This window comes from Pleurodeles waltl, chromosome 6 (assembly GCF_031143425.1).
Source record: "Pleurodeles waltl isolate 20211129_DDA chromosome 6, aPleWal1.hap1.20221129, whole genome shotgun sequence".
NCBI lineage: Eukaryota > Metazoa > Chordata > Amphibia > Caudata > Salamandridae > Pleurodeles > Pleurodeles waltl.
Genome location: NC_090445.1, coordinates 721,008,639 through 721,033,447, shown reverse-complemented (window position 1 = coordinate 721,033,447; position 24,809 = coordinate 721,008,639). Strand labels below are relative to the sequence as shown.

General features: G+C 45.2%; 1 protein-coding gene across 2 annotated transcripts in view; it reads left to right on the top strand.

The window, feature by feature from the left end:
- Positions 1-24,809, top strand: part of INPP5F (inositol polyphosphate-5-phosphatase F) — an 855,919-nt gene that overhangs the window by 438,874 nt on the left and 392,236 nt on the right. For both annotated transcript variants that reach the window (XM_069239234.1, XM_069239233.1), the window contains exon 6: positions 9,938-10,105. In XM_069239234.1, the coding sequence (XP_069095335.1) occupies positions 9,938-10,105 (168 nt within the window). The remainder of the gene's footprint in view (positions 1-9,937; positions 10,106-24,809) is intronic.

The window sequence follows — 24,809 nt, the reverse complement described above, 5'->3', positions numbered from 1 at the left end:
ATCAAATACATCTTCATAAGACGAATACTGTTTGGGCAACTGAACTTCTTTCTCTGCAGCGGTAGCTATGTAAGAATGGCGAACTTCCGATTCTTGAGTCCTTTGGAGACAATGTTCTTTACATAGCACTAATGAGAACACGATCTTTCGTTCTGCCCAACTAATCTCTGGATTGTGATGAGTTAACCATGGCAAGCCAAGAATGATCCCATACTGGGGAGCATGGATCACGTCAAGGATGAGTTCCTCTTTATGTTTCTTTCTTTGATTTTTACCTTCACAAATTATTGTCAAGGGGACAGTCTGAAGAGTTATCGGACCTCCAGTCAAGAGTTTTCCATCAACTGCCTGGATGGTTTCCGGGGTCTTCTTTTCAATACATGGGATCACCCATGCACGAACCAATTGGGCGTCAACAAAGTTTCCGGTAGCCCCAGAGTCGACCAGAGCCTTCTTGAAATAGGTCTTTTTCTTGACCTGAACTCTTATTCACAATTTTAGATGTTTGGATTGTGAAGGATCCACGGTGACACCCAAGAGCAACCCTTCTCTGCAACTTGGGTGCTTTAGATTTTCTGACTCGACTGATGCATTGGTTGCAACTTTCTGAACTGGGCCTCTCTTGCTCTTTGTTTTGATTGGACAATCTTTGGCGAAATGACCTTTCCGCCCACAATAGAGACATTGCCCATTTTTTCTGCGTAGGACCTTTTCATCTTTGGTCAAAAGTCTCCTGATGGTTCCAATTTCCACTGGTTCCGACGTTCTTTCTCTCGGAGTTCTTGAGTCTTTGTTATCATGAGCATGCCAAGAATGTTTTTCAGTCTTTTTACGCGTTCCTTTTCGTTCATTTAAACGATGATCAAGCCTCAAGACAAGGTTTATTAAATCTTGACAGTTTGCAGGTTGTGGGTCGATTTGCGCTAAGATGTCTTTTAGCTCCTCTTTGAGTCCCCTGTAAAACAAGGCCGCTTGTTTTTCTTCAGGCCAGGATGTCTCAGCGACCAGCCGATTAAAGTTGGCTAAATATGACACTAAGTCCTGATTCCCTTGGCGTAAGTCTAATAATTCACAATCTGCTGACTGTGTTACAGTTCTCCGATCGAAAACTCTCTCAAATTCACGAACAAAATGTTTCCAGTTGTACAACAGGGGACTATTTTTACGCACAAGAGGAATAGCCCAGATAGCTGCATCTCCAGACAGATATGACAACAAGAAAGCTACTTTAGACTGGGCATCGGGGAAAGTATGTGGTCTGCAGGTGAAGTGAAGTTCCACTTGAACCAGAAAAGATTGCGCTTTCAAGGGATCACCTGAGAAGCGTTCTGGGGGAGCTAAAGGAATGGCTGAAGGAACATTGAGGGAAATGTTAGTCGGATTACCTCCAGAAGTCTGAGAAGAAGTACCTGGCCAAGACACACCTGTGGGACTTTGTTCTTTCTACTCAACCTTATTCTGTAACTGACTCACCCTCTCAGCTAGACTATTTGCCAAATCCTTTGATGATACCACTTCTGACTGGAGCTGGGTGATAGCTTTGACTAGCTCGTCCAGTGTGGCCATGCTGAGAACATACACAAACCAGGAGGATAATAATTTGTGGGCTCACTATTCTGTCAGAGTCACCAGATCCTCGGGGTCTGTGCACGTTCCCAACACTTCCACCACAAGACAGCTCCAATACTCTGATTAGATTTATCACAGAGTCTAAGAGAGTCCAAGTGGGGAAAAGGGGATTAGGACGGGAACAGCTGGGAAGGAGACCTGTAGGAAGCAAAAGGTTAAAACACAACATCAAAATTACATCTCATGAATTCAGTACCATGCTACAACTCTAAGCTTCGTCTTTTTTCCGAAAAACATGAACAACCCTAGAATAGTTCTAAAACTGACTAGGCTTTAGATGACCGAATGCCTGAGGAGGAAACAGGAAAAGTTAAATAGGACTTTCAGATTCGAATACTTTCTTTAGCATGAGAATCAGGAAACACTCTGAGCAATTTCTAAACAACCATATGAATCTCCTTTTAAGAATACATATCAGGAACACACAGCATTACATCTAGAACTCTGGTATTGTTGTGTTCTTCTCAGAAAAAACATTGGGAAGTGAATTGCGCACATTGCAGATTTTTATATGAGTATTAAACACCATAAAGGAATGTGCACCATGAAATCACACAACGTAGATTCAAGGAATAAATCACGCAACATGTCAACTTGAAATGCTACCAAGAAAATGTCTTAGAATAGTAGCGCACAGTAATTTACATTATTTATACACGAGGAAAGAATTGCGCGTCTTGCCGATTCAAATGCCACCATACAAATGCCAAGAAAAGGTAGCGCACAATGAACAACATGAAAAGCACTCAGGGAAAGAATCGCACGTCTTGTCGATTCAAATACCACCATGCAAATGCCAAGAAATGGTAGCGCACAATGAATAACATGAAAAAACACTCAAGGAAAGAATCGCGCGTGTTGCCGATTCGAATGCCACCATGTAAATGCCAGAAAATGGTAGCGCACAATGAACAGCATGAATTACACACGAGAAGTGAATTGAGCGTTTCGCCGATTCGAATGCCACCATGTAAATGTCAAGAAAAGGTAGCGCGCAATGAACAACAAAGTTAAATGCTCATGAAACGAGTTGCACGTCTTGCCAACTCGTAAAACATCATGTAAATATCAGCGTGCAATGAACAACAATGTAATAACGAAGTCAAATCTTTATGGAATAAATTGCGCGTCCTCCCTATTTGCAAACCACCATACAAATGTCAAAAAATGGCAGCACACATGTAATCTGTTATTCATTTAAGAATTAAAGTCAAGAATATGAAAATTCTCAATTACGGTGTTGGGAAATGTCCAAACACCGTCTTACCGCCTGGAAACAGTGATCACCAATGAGAGATGAGTGCAGAAGACTGGAAAATCCAAATAGGCCTCCGGGACAGGAGCTCAGGAAGAAGCTGCTGCTCTGCACCGGGACCTCTGAATAGTGAGCACTGGAAGTTGGGCTGACTCTCTTTTATAGAGTCCTGGCCCAGCCTAGAACCACGCCCAGGCATGTTGCAGGGAAAGTCTCTAGAAGGCCCTGGAAAGGGACCACACCCTAACACACTCTGAATGTCTGCAGCAATACATTGCAAATGTACAGTATTTATAAGCACCTTAAAAATGAATCTTTTGGATGGAATTCTGCAATGCAAAAGGTTAAACAATAACATATCATCACAATGCATAAATTACATTATCTTGCAAGTGTTGGGTTTTTGCATTCTAGATGCCCGTAGAGCGCGCACTGTCCTGGTGTTGACACCACCCTACCTGCATGCCATCACAAACTCCCACTCCTACCCACACCCCCATCACCCCACCACCACACACATACCCCACTATCACAACCCACCCATCCCAATACCAAGCCCTGCATGCCCCAACAATCCATGGACCACCATCACAGACCTGCATGGACACCCATCCCCACAGCCTGTCCATTGGAGAGAATCACCTAGCCCACAAAATCACCACGCACACAAGACAAAGCTGACAGGGAAATTACAACCATACAGGGAAACACACCCATGCACAAGATGGCACATGCAGATACAATAACACTGCATCTGCATCCCCACAGGACCCCTACTCAGCATCACCGGAGAGGAGTTGCCAGCAACATCCAGTCCCCCCACACAAGAGGCCTACAGTGATGACAGCAGCTCTGCACGCCTGGATCACGATGACCAACCTGGCCCATCAGGGACCTCTGGACAGTCGGTCACCCTGCCACAGTCCCAACCCACCACAGAGCCTCCCCCCTTGGGAAACACCACCACAGCACCCACCCAGCGGGCCCAAGCCACTGTCCCCAGGACACGTCAATCAGCAGTGTGTCCACCACTACAGGGACCCCAGGCAACCCCACAAACCCAGGAGGATCAGGGACCTGGGGTCAGTGTCAGTGTCAGTGGGCACACGGTTCAGGGGACAGAGGCACAGGACAACAGGGAAACTGGGAGGACTGCTGTGCGACAGGGGGAGGACTGGCCCAGGGAACCCACTCTCCAGGAGGCACTCACCAGCATCCTGGGAACATACCACCATTCCCAGGAGACGATGGGCCAGATACTGGTCAAGTTGCAGGAGACCCAGAGGCTGCAGGAGGGACAGTACCTGAGGATCAGGGAGGACCTCAAATGCTACATGTGTACCATCAGTGGCACCAATGATGTTGGGGATATGTCCCACGGTATAAAAGGCAGCTTTCACTGTGGCCAAATCCTACACCTGTGGGAATACAATGTAGCTGCGCATGTGTTTCAGCAGGGCTGACAACACTCTGGTCAACACGTTGGAGAACATTGGCTGAGACATCCCTGATGCCATGGCCACTGTTGTTTGGAAGGAACCACTTGCCAGGAAATGGAGCACTGACAGGACCTACACTATAGGGGGGATACCTGTGGGCTGGTGGATAGCTGACATCAGGTCTGGCTCCAATTGGGTACACAGTTCTTGGATTGTGGCCTGATCAAGTCTGTATGTTAGGATAATGTGTCTGTCCTCCATTGTCGCCAGGTCCACCAGGGGCCTGTACACTGGAGGATGTTGCCATCTCATATTCATCCTCAGTGGTTGAAGCCTATGGAGGAAAAAGGTGGGCAGAGGGTCATATTCACACATCTATTGAAATAATTATGCATCTTTTCATTTTACAGAACCACTATGTGAATCCGAGAGTCAGTTGCAGTGCCAATGTCTGCTGTGACGCAGTTAGGTGCCATGCCCTGTGCCCCCCTGAAATGGTGGCTGTCTGACCTCTGAAGAGGGACAAATGGAAACGAGGTAATTCCACTGGCGTTGTGCGCTGTTGCGGTAGGCGGTCGACGACCGCCACGCAACTTCGCATTGGTTATCATTGGGCCCTATAAGTTCCAGGAACCAATGGCGATGTACACCAGCGGTGACGATACGCACCGCTGCAGACTTGACCGCCATTTTCTATCTACTCACTCACTTGCTACCTGACCTTGAACAGGAGAAGACCTACACTGCAAGTGCTGCTGTGACCTGTGTCTGGAAGCGACAATGGCTCATGTGTCTGGGGGACAGGGCCCCTGCATTCACTGCGGAGGAGTTGGGGAAACTGGTGGATGGGGTCCTACCCCAGTACACATTACTCTACGGTCCTCCAGACAAACAGGTGAGTACACTGTGAGCATGATGCGTGGGCCATGAATGTATGGATTGCTGTGTGTGTAAGCCACTTGTGGTGGTGGGGGGGTGGGGGGGGATGAGGCATCCTGGCCAGAGTGCTGCATGTATGGTGGTCAATGTATGTACATCAGGGGATGGGAGGGATCTGGTGGGCCATGAGTGTGACGGACCGGACAGTTAACTAATTCCCTTTTCTGCTGTCTTTTCCATGCAGGTCAGCGCCCATCAGAAAAAGGGTATTTGGCGTGCCATCGCCAAGGAGGTGTGGACCCTGGGGCTCTTTGACAGGTGGAGCACCCACTGCCGCAAATGGTCAGAGGACCTGCGCCACTGGGCAAGGAAGACGGCGGAGGCCCAGCTGGGGCTGGCCTCCCAACGAGGAAGGGGTGCCCATCGTACCCTGACCCCCCTGATGTTCCGCATCCTGGCAGTGGCCTATCAGGAGTTGGATGGCGCTTGAGGGCATCACAGCAGCCGCAAGGCAGTGAGTACAAATTCAGATTAATTATTTTGCGTGCGTTAAGGGTTGACCTGGGTGGGGATGTGAACTGTGGGTGCCCCTAGGCGAGGGCGAACATGGCAGGGGTAGGTACCTTGTTGGGCAGGCTCTGAAGCACTCCTACCCCAATAGTGTTAGTGGGCATCTACTACTGGTCAGGGCCCTGTTTGTTTCAGGTGTGCAGCTGATGGCGTTAGGCAATGTACCCCATGGGCTGGTGACCATCTTTGTAACTGGTAGTGCATGGCCTAGTGCATAGGGCTGCTCCCTGTGTGTTGTGTACGCCAATGGTAGTGTTTTGTTGCTGGCATTGACCAAGTGTATCCTCTCTCTCTCCCCTCCCTTTTTGTTTTGTCACCCTGTCCTTGTGTGCATTAGCATTATCTGGTGGAGAAGCAGAGGCACCGGCGACGGAGGGAGCTGCATCCCACTTGGGCCTGGTGGCCGAATCCACTGACGGTAAGGGCACCAGTGGGATGGAGGCCAAGTGGAGCACCACGACGGGGACAGGAGAGGACACTACAGACAGCTACTCCTCCTCCGATGGAAGCTCTCTGGCGGTGGTGGACACCTCCGTGCCCACCCCAACAACAGGTACGGCCGCCACCAGCACTGCCCTCCCAGCAGCCCCTCAGCGTGTTTCCCGTGCCTGCTCACCCAGGAGGGTGGGCATCTCCTTCGCCCCAGGCACCTCAGGCCCTGCCCCAGTCAGCCCTGCTGCCCTGAGTGAGGAGGCTATTGACCTCCTGAGATCCCTCACTGTTGGGCAGTCCAGCATTCTGAATGCCATCCAGGGTGTCAAGAGGCATTTGCAACAAACAAATGCATATCTGGAGGGCATTCACTCTGGTGTGGCGGCCCATCAGAGAGCATTTCAGGCTCTGGCCTCCGCACTGATGGCAGCCATTGTCCCTGTCTCTGGCCTCCCCCCTCCAACTTCCTCTATCCAGACCCAATCCCCTCAACCCCAGCCTATCCCAAGCACACCTTCAGACCAGCATTCACCCAAATCAACACACAGAAGTGGCTCAGGCAAACACAAGAACCACACTTCGTCTCACAGGCACTCACACAAGCACCATCCCCATGCAGACACACCAACATCCACTGCCTCCACTGTGTCCCCCCCTCCTCCTCCTCGTCCACCTCCCTCCCAGTAGTGTCTCCACTCACACCTGCATGCACTACATTCTCATCCAGTACCTCCATCACCAGCACACCCATCACTACACACCCCTCACTGGCAGTCACCACCCCCACATCCATGCACATGTCCCCTGTGTCCTCTCCCACTGTGTCTGTGACCCCTCCTCCCAAAGTACACAAATGCAACCACACACCCACCCAACAGCAATCCACCTCACAACAGCATCCAGCCCATGCACCTGCACCTAAACTCAGCAGGCAGACACCTCCTACAACCACTCCCTCTTCCTCCACTCCAAAACCTTCTTCTTCTTCCCGCCCCAGTGTCCCTAAGAAGCTTTTCCTGGCAAACATTGACCTCTTCCCTACCCCTTGCCACCACTGGCAGCACCGGCACCTGCACCACCACCTGCACCGCTGCAAGCACCGCCATCTGCACCACTGACAATAGTACCACTACCAGCAGCAGCAGCCCCAGTGGGCAGCTGTCCGAGGGTGCAGAAGAGGGGCTGGAGCCTCCCTCCACCACTGGCAGCACCCCCACCAGCACCGGCACTACCACCAGTTTGCAGCTGTAGCCGCCGCCGGATGAACTCTAGCCCTGCCTCCATGGACTGTCATGCATCCTGGTCCATGCAAATCTCGTGCCTCAGACACCCAGATGAGGGACTGTGAACTGCCACACCCCAAGTGTTGCATCACTGGGCACAAAGTCCCCTCCAGAACCAGTGGAAAAAGGTATCCACTCACCCTATCCTTGGCAGGATGAAGCACACTGGGCACAAAGCCCCCTCCAGAACCAGTGGAGATATGCATCCACTCATCCTATCCTTGGCAGGATGAAGCACATGGGCACAAAGCCCCCTCTAAAACCAGTGGAGAAATGCATCCACTCACCCTATCCTTGGCAGGATGAAGCACACTGGGCACAAAGCCCCCTCCAGAACCAGTGGAGATATACATCCCCTCACCCTATCCTTGACAGGATGAAGCACACTGGGCACAAAGTCCTCTCCAGAACCAGTGGAAGAAGGCATCCACTAGAGAGACTGTGGGTTTGCACTCCTTAGGACCAAGCAGTGGACAAACCACCCACTTGAGAGACTTGAGAGACTGTGGCTTTGCACTCCCCAGGACCAAGCAGTGGGCAAACCACCCGCTTGAGAGACTTGAGAGACTGTGGCCTTGCACTCCCCAGGACATCGCTGTGGGCATGGAGCCCCCTCGAGGAGAGGTGGCGTTGTCCCATCTTCCGGCTGAGGTGCCACCCCCCCCCCCTTTCCCCTTTCCCCTGAGGTGCCTGTGTGTTTTCGACCTGATGCCCCTGCAGGGTTCTCTCCGTATTGAGGCAGGACTCAAGTGTGGGCTTGGCCTATGAGTTTTGGCCCAGTGGCCCACGGACATTTTGAGTGGACAATGTACCGCCTTATGTACATATTGTATATTTTTGTAAAATACTATTTTTCAAGTTATTACGTATATCTGACTGTTTCTAATATATCACTAATTTGACTCAATTCCTTTTGTCCTTGCGTGCTTCCAGAGGTTTACAGGGTGTAAAGGTAATGTTGATGCATGTGTTTGTGTGTATGGTGTTGTGGATGAGGGTGGGGGTGTTGCGTGTGTGTGTCACTCTCTTTTTCCTCCCCCCCTCCCCTGTGTGCTAGGTGCAGTACTCACCGTGGTCATCGCCACCGCCGTTTGTACTCCTGGTATATGAGAAGATAGACCAGCATGGGCAGGACATGCAGCTCGGGCTCCATGGCGTCCTGGTTCTTCTTTGAGTGTCGAGAGGTGAGTGGTTTCCCTTCTGTGTACTGTTTCCGCTGTGCTTTTGATGGCGTTGGTACCGGCCCGGAAGAGCTGGCGGATGGGCGGGTTGTAATGGGGTGGGCGGTACATTGACTTCCGCCTGTCTATTGGCGGTTACCACCACAGTGTTTGTTGCTACCGCCGTGGCGGTTGGAGTGTTAAAGTGGCTGTCTGTATTGGCGGTTTCCTCCGTGGTCATGATTCCATTTTCTTTTTACTACCGGTCTGTTGCCGGTATTACCGCTGCTTTAACACCAACCACCAGGGTTGTAATGAGGGCCTTAGTGTCTTGCTGTAAGGCCATTCTTACCCTTTGAATCTGCTCATTTTTAGGATTAGTTTTAATGAACAAAAGGTTTCTTCACTGTTGTTCCTTGCACCTCGTTCTGTCAGTATGACCTAAATGCACACAGTTGTATGTTTCAGTTTGTGCGTTACCTTTTGTTCCTAATGTCCTATGGTTTTAGTCGGGGAAAGGAAGTTGCTTACATTGACTATCACAAAAGCTGTTTACTTCTTCCATAATGTGCATATCTGTTCATGTAGTTTGCAATAAGTTGTTTTCAGAAGCCCCATCTGTTACTATAGATTCTGCTTGGATGATGATGTGCATCATTTTATCTTACGGTACTGCTCACTTTACCTGAACAGGAGCTGCATCCGTTCTTTTCTGCCTATAATTAAACTGCTGGAGATCTTCTGAATTACCATTTTAACCTCGGTGTATTTATCATTCTGTTTGGTGCTAGATTCGCAGAATATTTCATGCATGGTTGTACTGCACTATTGTTTCCACCATCTATTCAGGTGAAACGTCTGTGATATGAATTCAGAAGTGGGGCTTTAGTTTGCAACAACATTTTCTTTGTGGACCAATCCCGCCTCCTTCACTACACAAGGCATACATAACATGATCGCGCTATAGAAGTCTTGGGCATACATTTACAGGTAAGTTCCCTTTCTTTTCACTGTTTTGTTAAATAAAATCAGTTAGCATTGATGTTAATACAGCTGTAATTGTCCTACTGAAAGTGCATTTCACTCACATTGGAACTGCTGTGGCATATGTCCCTTCAATGTCTGCCGAGAAGTGCTTTGTGTTACAACTATTTCTTCTTTACAGAAAGATGCCTTAATTGCAAGGCAGCCTCTTTCTGCTGCCAGTATCCATGTTTGTGTGCAACCACAAAGTGGCTAGCTGGTTAGAGTGCTTTTGTCATAAATACATCTTTGTCTCGTATTTTTCAGGTTAAAGAAAGCAAAGAGAAGGAAAAGCTAGAACGGAGGTTACTGGAGGAACTGTGTAAGATGTTCATGGACTCAGAATCCTTCTACTGTAGTTTGACCTATGACTTAACTAACGCTGCACAGAGGCAAAGCACTGGTGACTGCAAGAACATACCATTATGGAAAGGGGTAAGTTATTTAGTACCATCTGACCAGTGTTACGTGGCAGTTTGGCTTCAGTTCCTAAATCTACATGAATATCATGCACGTAGTTGTAAATCAGCTGCAACTGAACTGAAAACATTGCTTTGTGGCCACCAACCACCACCTGATTGTGCTGCAAGAGGAGTATTGAATGATCCTTTATGGGGTGGTCCTGAACAATGGATAATATTAAATTATTTTTCTTGGTACCCCCCATCCACTAGCCAAGTCCTGTGGTTTTCATTTGCCCGATACACTGGGACTTGCTTCTCTCCTTTACCAACGAAATTCACCCATAATCCAGATGTCCTATTTCGTTGAAAAACTGTTGCAAACAAATAGACATATAACCACATCAGCAAACAAAACCAGTCTGCTAAAAATATAACCTCACTCCCTCCAGTCTGTTTCCATGCAGTGTTCGTCCACACTCCAAATTGACTTTGAAAGGCCTTCGAAGACTGCTGGTTGTTTGCTGTAAATTTAAAACACAGCATTACACACAGAGTACTCCACATCCTACAGCAACAAGGTTTTATGTTTATTGAACCAGTACTATTCATCACTGATACATATGGCATGGAAATGGCCTTTAGTTTTCGAGCACTGCATGCAACATTAAGATACAGTTATTTTTGATATAACAACAATTTTATCTGCAGTGCACAATATGCTCTGATATTGGTGAATCTTTTGCTTGTCTCTATATGTGCATATGAGGATACCCATATTCTACAACAGGTAGGTAAAAACAAGCACAATTGTATTTACTGGAGATTGGTGATGTATATTTTCCCGTGCTCTGGAACACAAATGTAATTGGAAAATTGTAGGATACAACTAAATGAAAGTCCAGGCTGAATAAAACTTCCAGCAGAAATAAGTGATAAAAATATACAGTTCCTGGATGTGAAGTGCGTGCACAGGACACATAGACGGCTGACGGACATTGAAGAAAACTCACTGATTGCAGTGCTTATTTACAGTTTTCCATTCTTAAGCCCCATTAATTAAAAGAAATTATCTTATATACCAGATGATTCCTTCAATGCGGCTTTTTATCTGTAAAACAGAATTTAGCTAAATTAGTGGTAATAACAGATTGAAAACCTATTATGATGGGTGGCACATTACAGGCATTAAAGACAAGTAGAATAAAGGTTGATACTTTGAAAATATCTGGTATATTATACTATTAACCCAAATTTAAATCACAGTGACACACTTTATGAAATATTCGATATGAATTTAAAAAAGCCAATCAGCTATCTTGAAAAAGTGGAACTGCTAGAAGACAATCTAGTAACCTTTTCCTCAGTAAAACTTTTTTTTAAATGTCAAAATGGCCCAAACATATGGAGGATAGTTGCAAAACTATTAGTTTGGGGGGCGTGGATTGACCGTGCGACAAGATGACCGCTCTTTAGGGAGACTTTGTTGGCCGAACACCACATTCACAATAATCCACCTCAACAAGACCGCCTGACTCGCCAATCTTAATACATAGAACAGTCAACTATGCAGATCCCTTGATTTTAAAATTTGGACTGAATTGGCTGTCTAGAACCACCCTGCGGGCTGCCGACTTTGTTGACTCACCGTGGGACTGGTGGTGACCGCTGGTCGACGTGGGGCAGCCCAATAATGACAAAGGATTCTGCCCCCCCCCCCCCCCACCAGCCAACTCCCTCTGCCCCAGCCCCACACCCCCAGCACTCCAGCTGCACAGTGCTGCCCTGATACCATGTGATTTTCTTCTGCAGGATGAGCCACCACGCTGTGAGGTAACCCGTGCAGCAGTGGTGTGGCCTAGCACCTCCCACCATCACCTGGCACCCAGGGTGCTGTAATACTCACGCTGTGGCCTCTGCCTAATCCCGCAGCTGGGGGGCCTGTCCTGCTGCTGGCGGGGTGGACCGTGGCAGATGGCCCCTTGTTGCTGGGGAGCGGTAGGACTGGGTGCAGTGATTTGCGGCCATGCTATGCCCTGCTGGCCTCGATCTTGTGCACTCAGCCCTGCCTGGCACGTTTGGCGGGGACGCTGAGAAGGCGGAATGGGCGCTCTGCTGCAAAGCACAAGGTAAAATGAAGCAACATTACGAGGTACCCGGCGGGCCATAGGCAAGAGAGTCACAGCTTTTGCTATGTAGTAGATCGTGCCCAGATATAAGTGTCCCCACATGTGCATGTCTGCAAGATGAGGCTTCATAGTCCTGTGTAAATGGCTCCCGCATGCAAATTTCATTGAAGCCTCCAGGCCCAAAGAAACACTTACCCAACGCTAATATGCCTGCCTTGCTGCACCTCACAATGTGTGCTCCAGACGCCCCCCGCCTTTCTCCACAGTTTCCATGTGGTTATCTAACGGGACCTGATCTTGGGCAGTACTCCAGTTACTCAACTGCTTCCCCATAACGTGCTTTTTTAAAGACTCACTGGTAGAAGATAGCCCACAGCTTTATTCACCTGACTTCACAGTAAATCACATCCCCTGTGCCTGCTCGTGCCCTTGGTAGGTCCATCGTCCAGGGAGTGGGGGGCCCAGATGTGAAGCAAAATCATCAAACCCACTCCTCCTCTGGACAGTGCGGCCGTGGCTGGCAAACCCACCTTGGCTACTGACACCCTGATAACATTTAATTCATTTCACCAGCTCACTTTAATACTTCTGTAACCTCAAAATGCTCACTGTGTATTGCAAATATGGGGAAACATGACACGAAACAGCAAAACTATTCCTTTGATAACAAATGCCCCACTCAACAAAGTTATCTGAACCTGTGCTGAACGCTTCACAAACTCCATCCAAAGAGAATTCCCAGCAAGAGTGGGACCTCAGAGACATTCTCATCGAAATCAGGTCGAGTCTTAAAGCTATAGATGCTAAACTGGATGTACTCACCAGCAGACTGGAGCACGTAAAACAACAAGTCGACAAACATGAATCCCGCCTGGATCTGCTGGACAACCACATCTATGATGCCGATGACCAACAGGCTGATAACGACTAGCACCTCCTCAGAATGGAACATGGTTCTACAGCTCATTAACCCCTTAGGTGCTGGGCCGTTCCCCCCCCCCCCCATGCTGAGCCCTTTTTTGGCTATTTGGGGTTAATTCGCGCTTAGGCCCTCATAACTTTTTGTCCACATAAGCTAACCAAGCCAAATTTGCGTCCTTTTTTTCCAACATCCTAGGGATTCTAGAGGTACCCAGACTTTGTGGGTTCCCCTGAAGGAGGCCAAGAAATTGGCCAAAATACAGGTAAACGTTCGTTTTTTTCAAAAAAATTGGAAAAAGTGGCTGCAGAAGAAAGCTTGTGGTTTTTCCCCTGAAAATGGCATCAACAAAGGGTTTGCGATGCTAAACTCAGCAGCTTCCCAGCTTTCAGGAACAGGCAGACTTGAATCAGAAAACCCAATTTTTCAACACAATGTTGGCATTTTACTGGGACATACCCCATTTTTGCAATTTTTTGAGCTTTCAGCCTCCTTCCAGTCAGTGACAGAAATGGGCATGAAACCAATGCTGGATCCCAGAAACCTAAACATTTCTGAAAAGTAGACAAAATTCTGAATTCAGCAAGGGGTCATTTGTGTAGATCCTACAAGGGTTTCCTACAGAAAATAACAACTGAAAAAGAAAAATATTGAAATTGAGGTGAAAAAAACATAAATGTTTCTCTACGTTTTACTCTGTAACTTTTCCCTGCAATGTCAGATTATCGAAAGCAATATACCGTTACGTCTGCTGGACTCCTCTGGTTGCGGGGATATATAGGGCTTGTAGGTTCATCAAGAACCCAAGGAACCCAGAGCCAATAAATGAGCTGCACCCTGCAGTGCATTTTCATTCTATACCGGGTATACAGCAATTCATTTGCTGAAATATAAAGAGTAAAAAATTGCTATCAAGAAAACCTTTGTATTTCCAAAAAGGGCACAAGATAAGGTGTTGAGGAGCAGTGGTTATTTGCACATCTCTGAATTCCGGGGTGACCATACTAGCATGTGAATTACAGGGCATTTCTCAAATAGATGTCTTTTTTACACACTCTCCTATATTTGGAAGGAAAAAATGTAGAGAAAGACAAGGGGCAATAACACTTGTTTTGCTAATCTATGTTCCCCCAAGTCTCTCGATAAAAAATGATACCTCACTTGTGTGGGTAGGCCTAGCGCCCGCAACCGGAAACGCCCCAAAGCGCAACGTGGACACATCCAAATTTTTGAAAGAAAACAGAGGTGTTTTTTGCGAAGTGCCTACCTGTAGATTTTGGCCTCTAGCTCAGCCGGCACCTAGGGAAACCTACCAAACCTGTGCATTTCTGAAAACTAGAGACCTAGGGGAATCCAAGGAGGGGTGACTTTTCGGGGCTCGGACCAGGTTCTGTTACCCAGAATCCTTTGCAAACCTCAAAATTTGGCTAAAAAAACACATGTTCCTCACATTTCTGTGGCAGAAAGTTCTGGAATCTGAGAGGAGCCACAAATTTCCTTCCACCCAGCGTTCCCCCAAGTCTCCCGATAAAAATGATACCTCACTTGTGTGGGTAGGCCTAGCGCCCGTGACAGGAAACGGCCCAAAGCGCAACGTGGACACATCCAAATCTTTGGAAGAAAACAGAGGTGTTTTTTGCAAAGTGCCTACCTGTAGATTTTGGCCTCTAACTCAGCCGACACCTAGGGAAACCTACCAAACCTGTGCATTTTTGAAAACTAGAGACCTAGGGGAATCCAAGATGGGGTGACTTGCGGGGCTCTGACCAGGTTCTGTTACCCAGAATCCTTTGCAAACCTCAAAAAGATGCTAAAAAAAACAAGTTTTCCTCACATTTCGGTGACTGAAAGTTCTGGAATCTGAGAGGAGCCACAAATTTCCTTCCACCCAGCATTCCCCCAAGTCTCCCGATAAAAATGATACCTCACTTGTGTGGGTAGGCCTAGCGCCCGCGACAGGAATGGATCACACAAGGGTCAATGGTAGTCCTTGCTTGAGGTCTACTGTTAACCCTGGAGTGTTTCATTCCTGAAGCAGGCACTAGGCGCAGGCACACTAGCGGGGTTGTGTTTTTATCAGGACAAGTGGGGAAACACTGGGTGGTAGGAATTTTGAGGATCCCTGCAGATCCCTGGACTTCTGCTCATTGGAATGCAAGGAAAATGTGTTTTTTAAGCACATAATGTAATTTCAAGGGGATTCTGGGTGAAGGAAAACTGGTGAGAGCCATGCAAGTCCTGCACCCTTGGACTCCCCTGGTACTAGTTTGTTAAAGTTAACCCACCACTCACACTGGTTGATTTTAGCACCTCCAGAAATTATGGTTTCAAAGCATGATTACTTCTCAAAGTATCTGAATATTGAAACCAAGCCTTCTGAAGGTGGGCCATAAAGCCGCGTCCAGGCACCAACCTCTTTATGGTCCATTCACACGCCATTCACACACAACAAACAACCCTTTCATATCGCCAGCCACGGGCCCAATCCAACCAATCACTGCACTCACATTAACTTACCGCTGCCAGACAAGGGCCCATCACATTCACACGCCACAGAACGGAATAAGTTTGACTACATTTTACCACCTGTCAAGTAACTGCCTCCTTCTTCCTTAACATTACCAAATTCTTGCGTAACGAATCTTTAATAATGACTCCTGTGACAGCCACCTGAGGCTCAGGAAGACATGTTTTTCATGCGCCTTTAACGCACTCTCTGTGCTAAATCCAACTCCTTCCAGTTTGTGGATGCAAGTTGGGGGTGTCCGAGTATGCCGTACAAAGCGATTCCTCGAACTGAGTGAGCATATCTACCTTTGAAACTAAGGGAGACATTCTGGGGATTTCTCATGATGTTCCCTAAAGAGAAGGTCATAAGCTATGGAAAAGGGTAGTGTTTGGTACATAGGGGAGTCCATGAGAACGTAGCATATGTCCCAGCCAACATTATGTGCAGTGATGTGACTATAATGCACTTATACAGCAAACTGAACATCTACTAAGTTCTGATGGAGGATGAACATGAAAAGCAGATCAAACACTGACCTATACAAGTCATTCTCCTTCAGTGCTGGGATGGCACCAATGGGTTTGAATCCATAGGTGTAGATGATGTACATCTGTACTACCTTTACTATCTGCCTTCTACCTGTGCAATAACCCTGTGAAGGCACTCCCACCATAAGCTTTTCTTACCCATCCATGTCTCTGTTCTCATCAGAGTCCTGGCTAATCCTATATAATAGCCAAGTGAACCTATACTAGTTTGTGGAAGCAAGTTGGGGGTTTCCAAGTATGCCGTACAAAGTGATTCCTCGAACTGAGAGAGCATATCTGTCAGGAGGTCCAAGTTCTCGGGATCTGCACGATGCTGAACAGGGTCCCACTTCCAGGCAACACCAAAGTCAGATGCTGTAATAGCGCTGAACTTTCGAGTGGCCCAGCCGGGGGAAGGGTTAATCGGGAAGGAACAGCAAGGAGGGAGATCTGAAAAGGAATGGGTTAATTTTAATATATACAAAATAACATTCACTATTCCTCAGAGAGTATTTGTTTTCAGAAGTGACATCAGCAGCACACCTTGTACCACAAACTAAGCATTAAACATTTAGCTGAATCTTTCACCCAAATAACTTCTTGCATTGACTTGAAATTCAGTTCCAAGAAATTCCTCAAATTATTCTCTACTACAAGAAAACTCAAATATTTATCTCTTTCCTTTAAGAGACAAGTTCCTGTTTTAAAAGGAAATACACCATGTCATCTTTAAAACATGATAAAAATGAAAAAAAAAACACTTTTAAAATTCTTTGAACATGAAAATAAAGAAACGATTATTGGCATTAGCTTTCTTTAAAAAAAAATGTATCCCAAGAATATTTGTTGTCTTAGAGTTCCCAGAGAAAATCAATATTCAAAGACACATTATTGCACACCACCGTAGCGTAGCGTTTCCTATTTTAAAACAAAGAATAAACGCTGGATTTCCAAAGTGTCAAAAGAAATTCCTCTCCGTCGCGTGCTGAACACATGCTAAACAGATCTCTGGTAATTATGCTCAGCTGTCACTCTAGGGTCTAAGAAAATAAATTCCTTACCGTCGCGAGCCATCCTCTCGCTAAATAAACAGATTCCTGACAATTAGGTTCAGCCGTCTTTGAAAAGGGAATTCCTTACCGCCACGAGCCGTCCGCTCGTCAAACCAAAAGATCTCTGGCAATTAGATTCAGCTGACTCCAAAAAGGGAACTCACCGCCGCCGCGAGCCGATTGCTCGCAAATACCAGAACCCAGACAGCTGATCACCGGGAACACAGCTGCTCCGTAGACGCTCAGAATAGGAAGCGTCAGTTGAACGGGTGTGGCAGGTATTTATAGCCTGACCACACCCAAACATGATTGGATTAAAGGGAAGTCTGGGATTTGGAGTTTCCACTGTATTCTAGAGTCTTCCATGATGCTGATCCTCAATACCTTTTCTTGTTTTGGTCACAATGATACCACCAATGACCTGTTCTGCTAAAATACTGTCTTTTACCACATACAATGTGTGTTTTCATTACTACATTAGCACAATAGCGCCCACATGCTCTCGTGGTCCTGACAGTACATCCCCTCCCCGAACATGGGCGCGGACCTGGTTTATTGGGGTAACGGAGATGAAATTGACGTATTAAACGTGGAGCATGAATTTGTGAAGCAGGTTCCCATGAGTCCTCCTCAGAACCATATCCTTTCCAAGATATTAAATACCACAAGGAATTACCCTTAAACTTGGAATCCCTAATGGCTTGTACTTCATATTCCCATTGGTCTTGAACAAGAATTGGAGGTGGACGTGTTCTATGCTGAGTAATGGCAGGTTTCAGTAAAGAGGTGTGGAACACAGGATGAATTCGCAAAGATGGGGGTAATTTTAATTTGTATGTCACTGGATTAACACGTTGAAGAATTTCATACGGCCCAATGAATTTTGGATGAAATTCTTTCTTGTCTTTAAAATTTAAATTCTTTGTAGATAACCAGACCATATCTTTTCTTTTGTATCCAGGACCAGATTGATGTTTCTTGTCATATTGTTGTTTATATTTTATTTTGGCTTGTTGAAGATTTTGTTGAAGTTGCAAATGAATCTGGGATATCATTCCTTGTACTGCTGGCATCGTGTCAGTAGAACTTGGAAGATCAACTGGTAGAATACGAGGGTGTTGACCGTAAAGGCCATAGAATGGAGTGTTTTTTGTTGAGGAATGACAAGAATTATTGTATGCTAATTCTGCAAGCCATAGAAGCGAAGGCCAAGAAGAGGGATCTTCTTCTGCGTAACATCGCAGATATTGTTTTAATGTTTGGTTTAACCTTTCAGTTTGGCCGTCAGTTTGTGGAAGATAACTTGTAGATAGATTGGAATTAATATGTAAAGCCTGACACCATTTCTGCCAGAAATGAGCCGAAAACTGCGAGCCTCTATCAGATAGTATAACTTTTGGGAGACCATGAAGCCGCACAATATTTTGTAGAATAAGATTAACCAGGATACTTGATGTGGGAAGTCCTTTGCACGCAATAAAATGTGCATATTTAGTTAAACTGTCTATAACTACTAATATTGTGTTTACCTGGTTAATTTCGGGGAGACCTGTGATAAAGTCCATTGAAATATGTTCCCACGGCGAATTAGGAGTTGGCAGAGGTATTAATAATCCCTTAGGTTTCACATGAGAACTTTTGCAACAGGCACAAATATCACATGACTCTACCATGTGCTTGACATCTTTAATCAAAGTGGGCCACCAAAAATATCTTTTCAGAAGTTCAAGCGTTTTTTGGGGTCCTGGATGGCCTGCTACTGGATGAGTATGCAACCATTGAAAAGCTGTGTTTTGTAAACTCCTTTGTGGGTAAAAAAATGGTTGACTTATAGAATGGTAAACCTTGTCGTATTGAGTAGTCAGTGCCTTTTTCTAACCAGATTGACCATTCCATACTGTTGAAATGTGCACAAACAGAATCCAGAAATTCATCAGCAGCTATTAAACATAAAACCTTAGAAGGATTAATGATTGACATTGGTTGAGGCTTTTCATGTACTAAAGTTGAGTCTTGTCTGGTTAAAGCATCCGCTTTTCTATTATCACTACCTGGTCTGAAGGTAACAACAAAGTTGAATTCAGCAAAAAATAACATCCACCGCAATTGTCTAGGGGTCAATACTCGAGCTGAACTCATGAATTGTAAATTCCGATGATCGGTATAGACTGTGATTCGATGGATTGTTCCAGAAAGATAATGTCTCCATTCTTTGAATGCTGCACGTATTGCCAATAGTTCTTTTTCTGCAATAGTATAATTTTGTTCCGCCGTATTAAGTTTTTTTAGACATGTAAGCTACAGGATGTAATTGTCCTGTAGTAGGATGTCTTTGTGAAAGAATGGCTCCAATGGCTACGTCCGAAGCATCTGCTTCCACTATAAATGGATCTGAACTTCGTGGATGAGCTAGAATAGGGGCTGTGGTAAAAGCTTGTTTTAACATCTGGAATGCTTCTTCCATTTGTGATGACCAATGAAAAGAGGTATTTTTGCGAAGTAGTCTTGTAATGGGGGTTACCTTCTGGGAAAAATGATCAATAAAACGCCGATAAAAATTGGCAAATCCCAGAAAACACTGATCATCTCTGACAGATTTAGGTGTGGGCCAATCTTTCACAGCTTGAATTTTTCGGTCGGTCATTTGCATACCTTTAGGTGTTAAAGTGACCCCCAAAAATTCTACTTCTTCTGTATGAAATTCACATTTGCTGAGTTTACAATAGAGATTATGTTTTCGTAAAGTTTGTAATACCTTCCGCACATGTTCTTCATGATCTTCTTTTGCACTGGAATAGATTAAAATATCATCTATGTAAACTATGACAAATAAATCTAGATATTCTCTTAAGACATCATTAAGAAAATATTGAAATGCAGCAGGAGCGTTGCAAAGACCGAAGGGCATAACTTGATATTCAAACAAGCCATAGCGAGTTTTGAATGCCGTTTTCCATTCATCTCCTTCTCGTATGCGAACCAAATGATAAGCCCCCCGAAGGTCAAGTTTCGTATATATGACAGCTTCCTTGACTTGATCCAATAACATAGGAATTAGGGGCAAAGGATATTTATTTTTTATAGTAATCTTGTTCAAAGCTCTATAATCAATGCACGGTCTTAAATCTCCATTATCTTTGGGAACGAAGAACAGAGGAGAAGCTGCTGGAGAGCGTGAGGATCGAATCAACTTATTTGCTAAACATTGATCAATATATTCCCGTAAATGTTGATTTTCTTTTTCGGATAGAGCATATATTCTACAATTAGGGATTGCAGATCCGGGCACCAAATCAATTTGGCAATCATACGGTCGATGGGGTGGTAGTGTACCAGCTGCTTGTTCGCTAAAAACGCCTGCAAATGTGGCATATCGAGATGGTAAATCTATTACTTTTTCTGCTGCCGTAGCAATCTGTTGAATACAAGATTGATTAGAAAGACAAACTCTTGAACAGAGAGATGATGAGAATGTCACTGTTTTTTTTTTTCCAATCTATAAAAGGATTATGTAACCTTAGCCAAGGCATACCTACAATAAAGCCATATTGTGGGGCTTTAATGACATCGAACTGTATTTGTTCAAAATGGTGTTTACCATTAGAATTGGAACATCTCATTTGAATTGGAGAGGTATAAGTAGTGATTGGACCCCCAGCGAGTTCACTGCCATCCACCGCTTGTACACTTTCAGGTATTATCTTCTTTTGACATGCAAGAAGTAGATGATTTGCAGTTTGAGAGTCCACAAAATTTCCTGTAGCTCCTGAATCTATCAATGCAAAAGTTTCTTGCCATTTATCCTTTATCAAGAGCTGTATTGAAATACGGAAATGTCTATTCTGTTGACTTGAACGAGAATGTACAGAAGGGATTGTAAGAATACCCAAGGGATTCCCTTCTCCATCTCTTGGTTTTTTTAGTTTTCCTTGATATTTTCTCTAGAGGCCACTTGACTCTTAATGTTTACAAAAGAATCAGTTTTGTTTTTTGTTTTTGCCAAACAATCCCTTACGAAATGTCCCTTCTTTCCACAATATAAACACAAACCTCAACGTCGTCTTTGTTCTTTTTCTTCTTTCGTTAAAGGTTGTCTAAGTGTTCCAATTTCCATTGGTTCATTAGTAACATCTGAGGAAATATAGGAAGTAACAGGACGATATTTATCTTGACGCCAAGAGTTGCGATCTGGTCTTTTTTTATCTCCCTTTCTTTCAGAGAGTCTATGATCAAGTCTCAAAGTTAGATTTATTAAATCTGTACATGATTTAGGTTGAGGATCGATTTGAGCAAGCACATCCTTTAATTCTTCCTTAAGACCTTGATAATAAAGTGCAGCTCTCTTTTCTTCTGGCCAAGCTGTTTCAACCACCAAACGATTAAATTGAGAGAGATAGGAAATAAGATCCTTGTTTCCTTGTTTTAGTTCCAATAATTCCTTATCAGCAGACATAGTAACTGCTCGTCGATCGAACACTTTTTCAAATTCGTCCACAAATCGACGCCAATTATACAATAGAGGACTATCTTGTCGTACCAGGGGAACCGCCCAATTAGCTGCATCTCCTGACAAGTATGAAATCAAAAAGACAATCCTAGACTGTGGATCTGGGAAGGCAGCTGGACGACAAGTGAAATGTTACTCCACTTGAGTAAGGAATATTTGAACCTTGTTAACATCCCCAGAAAATCTTTCAGGAGCAGCCAACGGTATTTGCGTAGGGACGTTTACCAATACATTGGTGGGAGATGGAGGTAACCGCGGTAAAGGTGTCCCTCCAGGACCATCTACCTTAGCTTGTAATTGAGTGACTTTGTTAACTAAGGCTGCAGTGTCATTCCTAGATTCCTGTAACTCTTTCTGTAATTGTGTTAATGCCTGCATTATTGAATCTAAATTAGCCATCTTTTCAGCAGTCGTGCAGATCAGGAGAAGAGAAAACTCGTGGGCTTCCTATTCTGTCAGGAGGTCCAAGTTTTCGGGATCTGCACGATGCTGAACAGGGTCCCACTTCCAGGCAACACCAAAGTCAGATGCTGTAATAGCGCTGAACTTTCGAGTGGCCCAGCCGGGGGAAGGGTTAATCGGGAAGGAACAGCAAGGAGGGAGATCTGAAAAGGAATGGGTTAATTTTAATATATACAAAATAACATTCACTATTCCTCAGAGAGTATTTGTTTTCAGAAGTGACATCAGCAGCACACCTTGTACCAAAAACTAAGCATTAAACATTTAGCTGAATCTTTCACCCAAATAACTTCTTGCATTTACTTGAAATTCAGTTCCAAGAAATTCCTCAAATTATTCTCTACTACAAGAAAACTAAAATAGTTATCTCTTTCCTTTAAGAGACAAGTTCCTGTTTTAAAAGGAAATACACCATGTCATCTTTAAAACATGATAAAAATGAAAAAACACATACTTTTAGAATTCTTTGAACATGAAAATAAAGAAACGATTATTGGCATTAGCTTTCTTTAAAAAAAAATGTATCCCAAGAATATTTGTTGTCTTAGAGTTCCCAGAGAAAATCAATATTCAAAGACACATTATTGCACACCACCGTAGCGTAGCGTTTCCTATTTTAAAACAAAGAATAAACGCTGGATTTCCAAAGTGGCAAAGTGTCAAAAGAAATTCCTCTCCGTCGCGTTCTGAACACACGCTAAACAGATCTCTGGTAATTATGCTCAGCTGTCACTCTAGGGTCTAAGAAAAGAAATTCCTTACCGTCGCGAGCCGTCCGCTCGCTAAATAAACAGATTCCTGACAATTAGGTTCAGCCGTCTTTGAAAAGGGAATTCCTTACCGCCACAAGCCGTCCGCTCGTCAAACCAAAAGATCTCTGGCAATTAGATTCAGCTGACTCCAAAAAGGGAACTCCCCGCCGCCGCGAGCCGATTGCTCGCAAATACCAGAACCCAGACAGCTGATCACCGGGAACACAGCTGCTCCGTAGACGCTCAGAATAGGAAGCGTCAGTTGAACGGGTGTGGCAGGTATTTATAGCCTGACCACACCCAAACATGATTGGATTAAAGGGAAGTCTGGGATTTGGATTTTCCACTGTATTCTACAGTCTTCCATGATGCTGATCCTCAATACCTTTTCTTGTTTTGGTCACAATGATACCACCAATGACCTGTTCTGCTAAAATACTGTCTTTTACCACATACAATGTGTGTTTTCATTACTACATTAGCACAATAGCGCCCACATGCTCTCGTGGTCCTGACAATATCTACCGTTGAAAGTAAGGTAGACATGCAGGTGAAGAAAGGGTACTCCGTGGCAATGTGGCATATGTTCTGTCCACTAGTATATGCAGTAGGGGGAAGAAAATGCATGTTAATTGAACAGAACACCGACCACGCCAAAAGGAAGTCTATGATGAAGTAAAATTCTGTGGCTCCTTGCCTAACGAAGCAGTGGCCCATGGACGTTCGGTATCCATGCACTGCCACTGAAAGGATTACCCAACAGCAGCTCAACCTCAGTCGATTTCCCAGAACTTTGCTTTAGTATGATACAACGTAAAGCAAGTAGGGATACAGAGGCCTGGTTGTGATGGACACTGGGGACAGTAATACCGACTCTCCTGCCGCTTTCCATGCTTTGAGCACACTTTACAGCAACGACATGGACGATCCTTTTTGGGTGTTTTGGGTATGCGATCAGCAAAGTGTTGCTCCTGCAGCCTTGCCACATCCTCCAGAACATATGAGGTGGAGGCTGCTGCTTCTTCTGTAACAGCAGTGAGGCTTTCAATTACAGACAACTGGAAGTCAAGGAAAGTCATGAGTCTTCCTGTTGTTGTCTGATGGTAAACAACATACGCATTATATGTTGCCATCTGAATCAGGTGGGTAAACAGTTTCTTGTACCAAGTGCGAGTTTTACGACACGCATTGTATGGTTGAAGAACCTGGTCGTTCTTGTCCACTCCACCCATGTACTTATTGTAATCGAGTATACAGATGGGCTTGTGGACTTCGGCCATCTGACCCCAAACCGTGATGGGAGAAGTGCTCTCATCATGAATTGTAGTGAGCACGTATACATCACGCCTATCTAGGAACTTGACTGTGAGCAGTTCGTTAGAACGCAATGCAGTACTCTGTGATTTCTGGAGCTTCTTGCAAACAAGCTCCCGCGGGAATCCTTTGCGGTTACAACGAACTGTACCGCAGGCCACAGTGCCAGCTTTGTAGAGCTCACTGAACAGCTCTACTCCTGTATAGAAATTGTCCACATAAAGGTTATAACCTTTGTGAAGAAGTGGCTGGACAAGTTCCCATACAATCTTACCTGTGACCCCTAACGCGGGAGGGCAACCTACAGGGTTTAGGGTAGAATCCTTCCCTGTATACACTCTCAGGCTGTACACATAGCCAGTAGAGCTCTCACACAGCATGTACAGCTTTATGCCATAGCGAGCTCTTTTGCTCGCAATGTACTGTCTGAAAAGCAGCCGCCCTTTGTACAGGATCATCGACTGCTATATTCTTTCCAGGAGTGTAGATCTCTGGAAACCTGGCAGACAAATGTTCCACGACAGGCCGAATTTTGAACAACCTGTCATGATCTGGATGGTCCCGGCG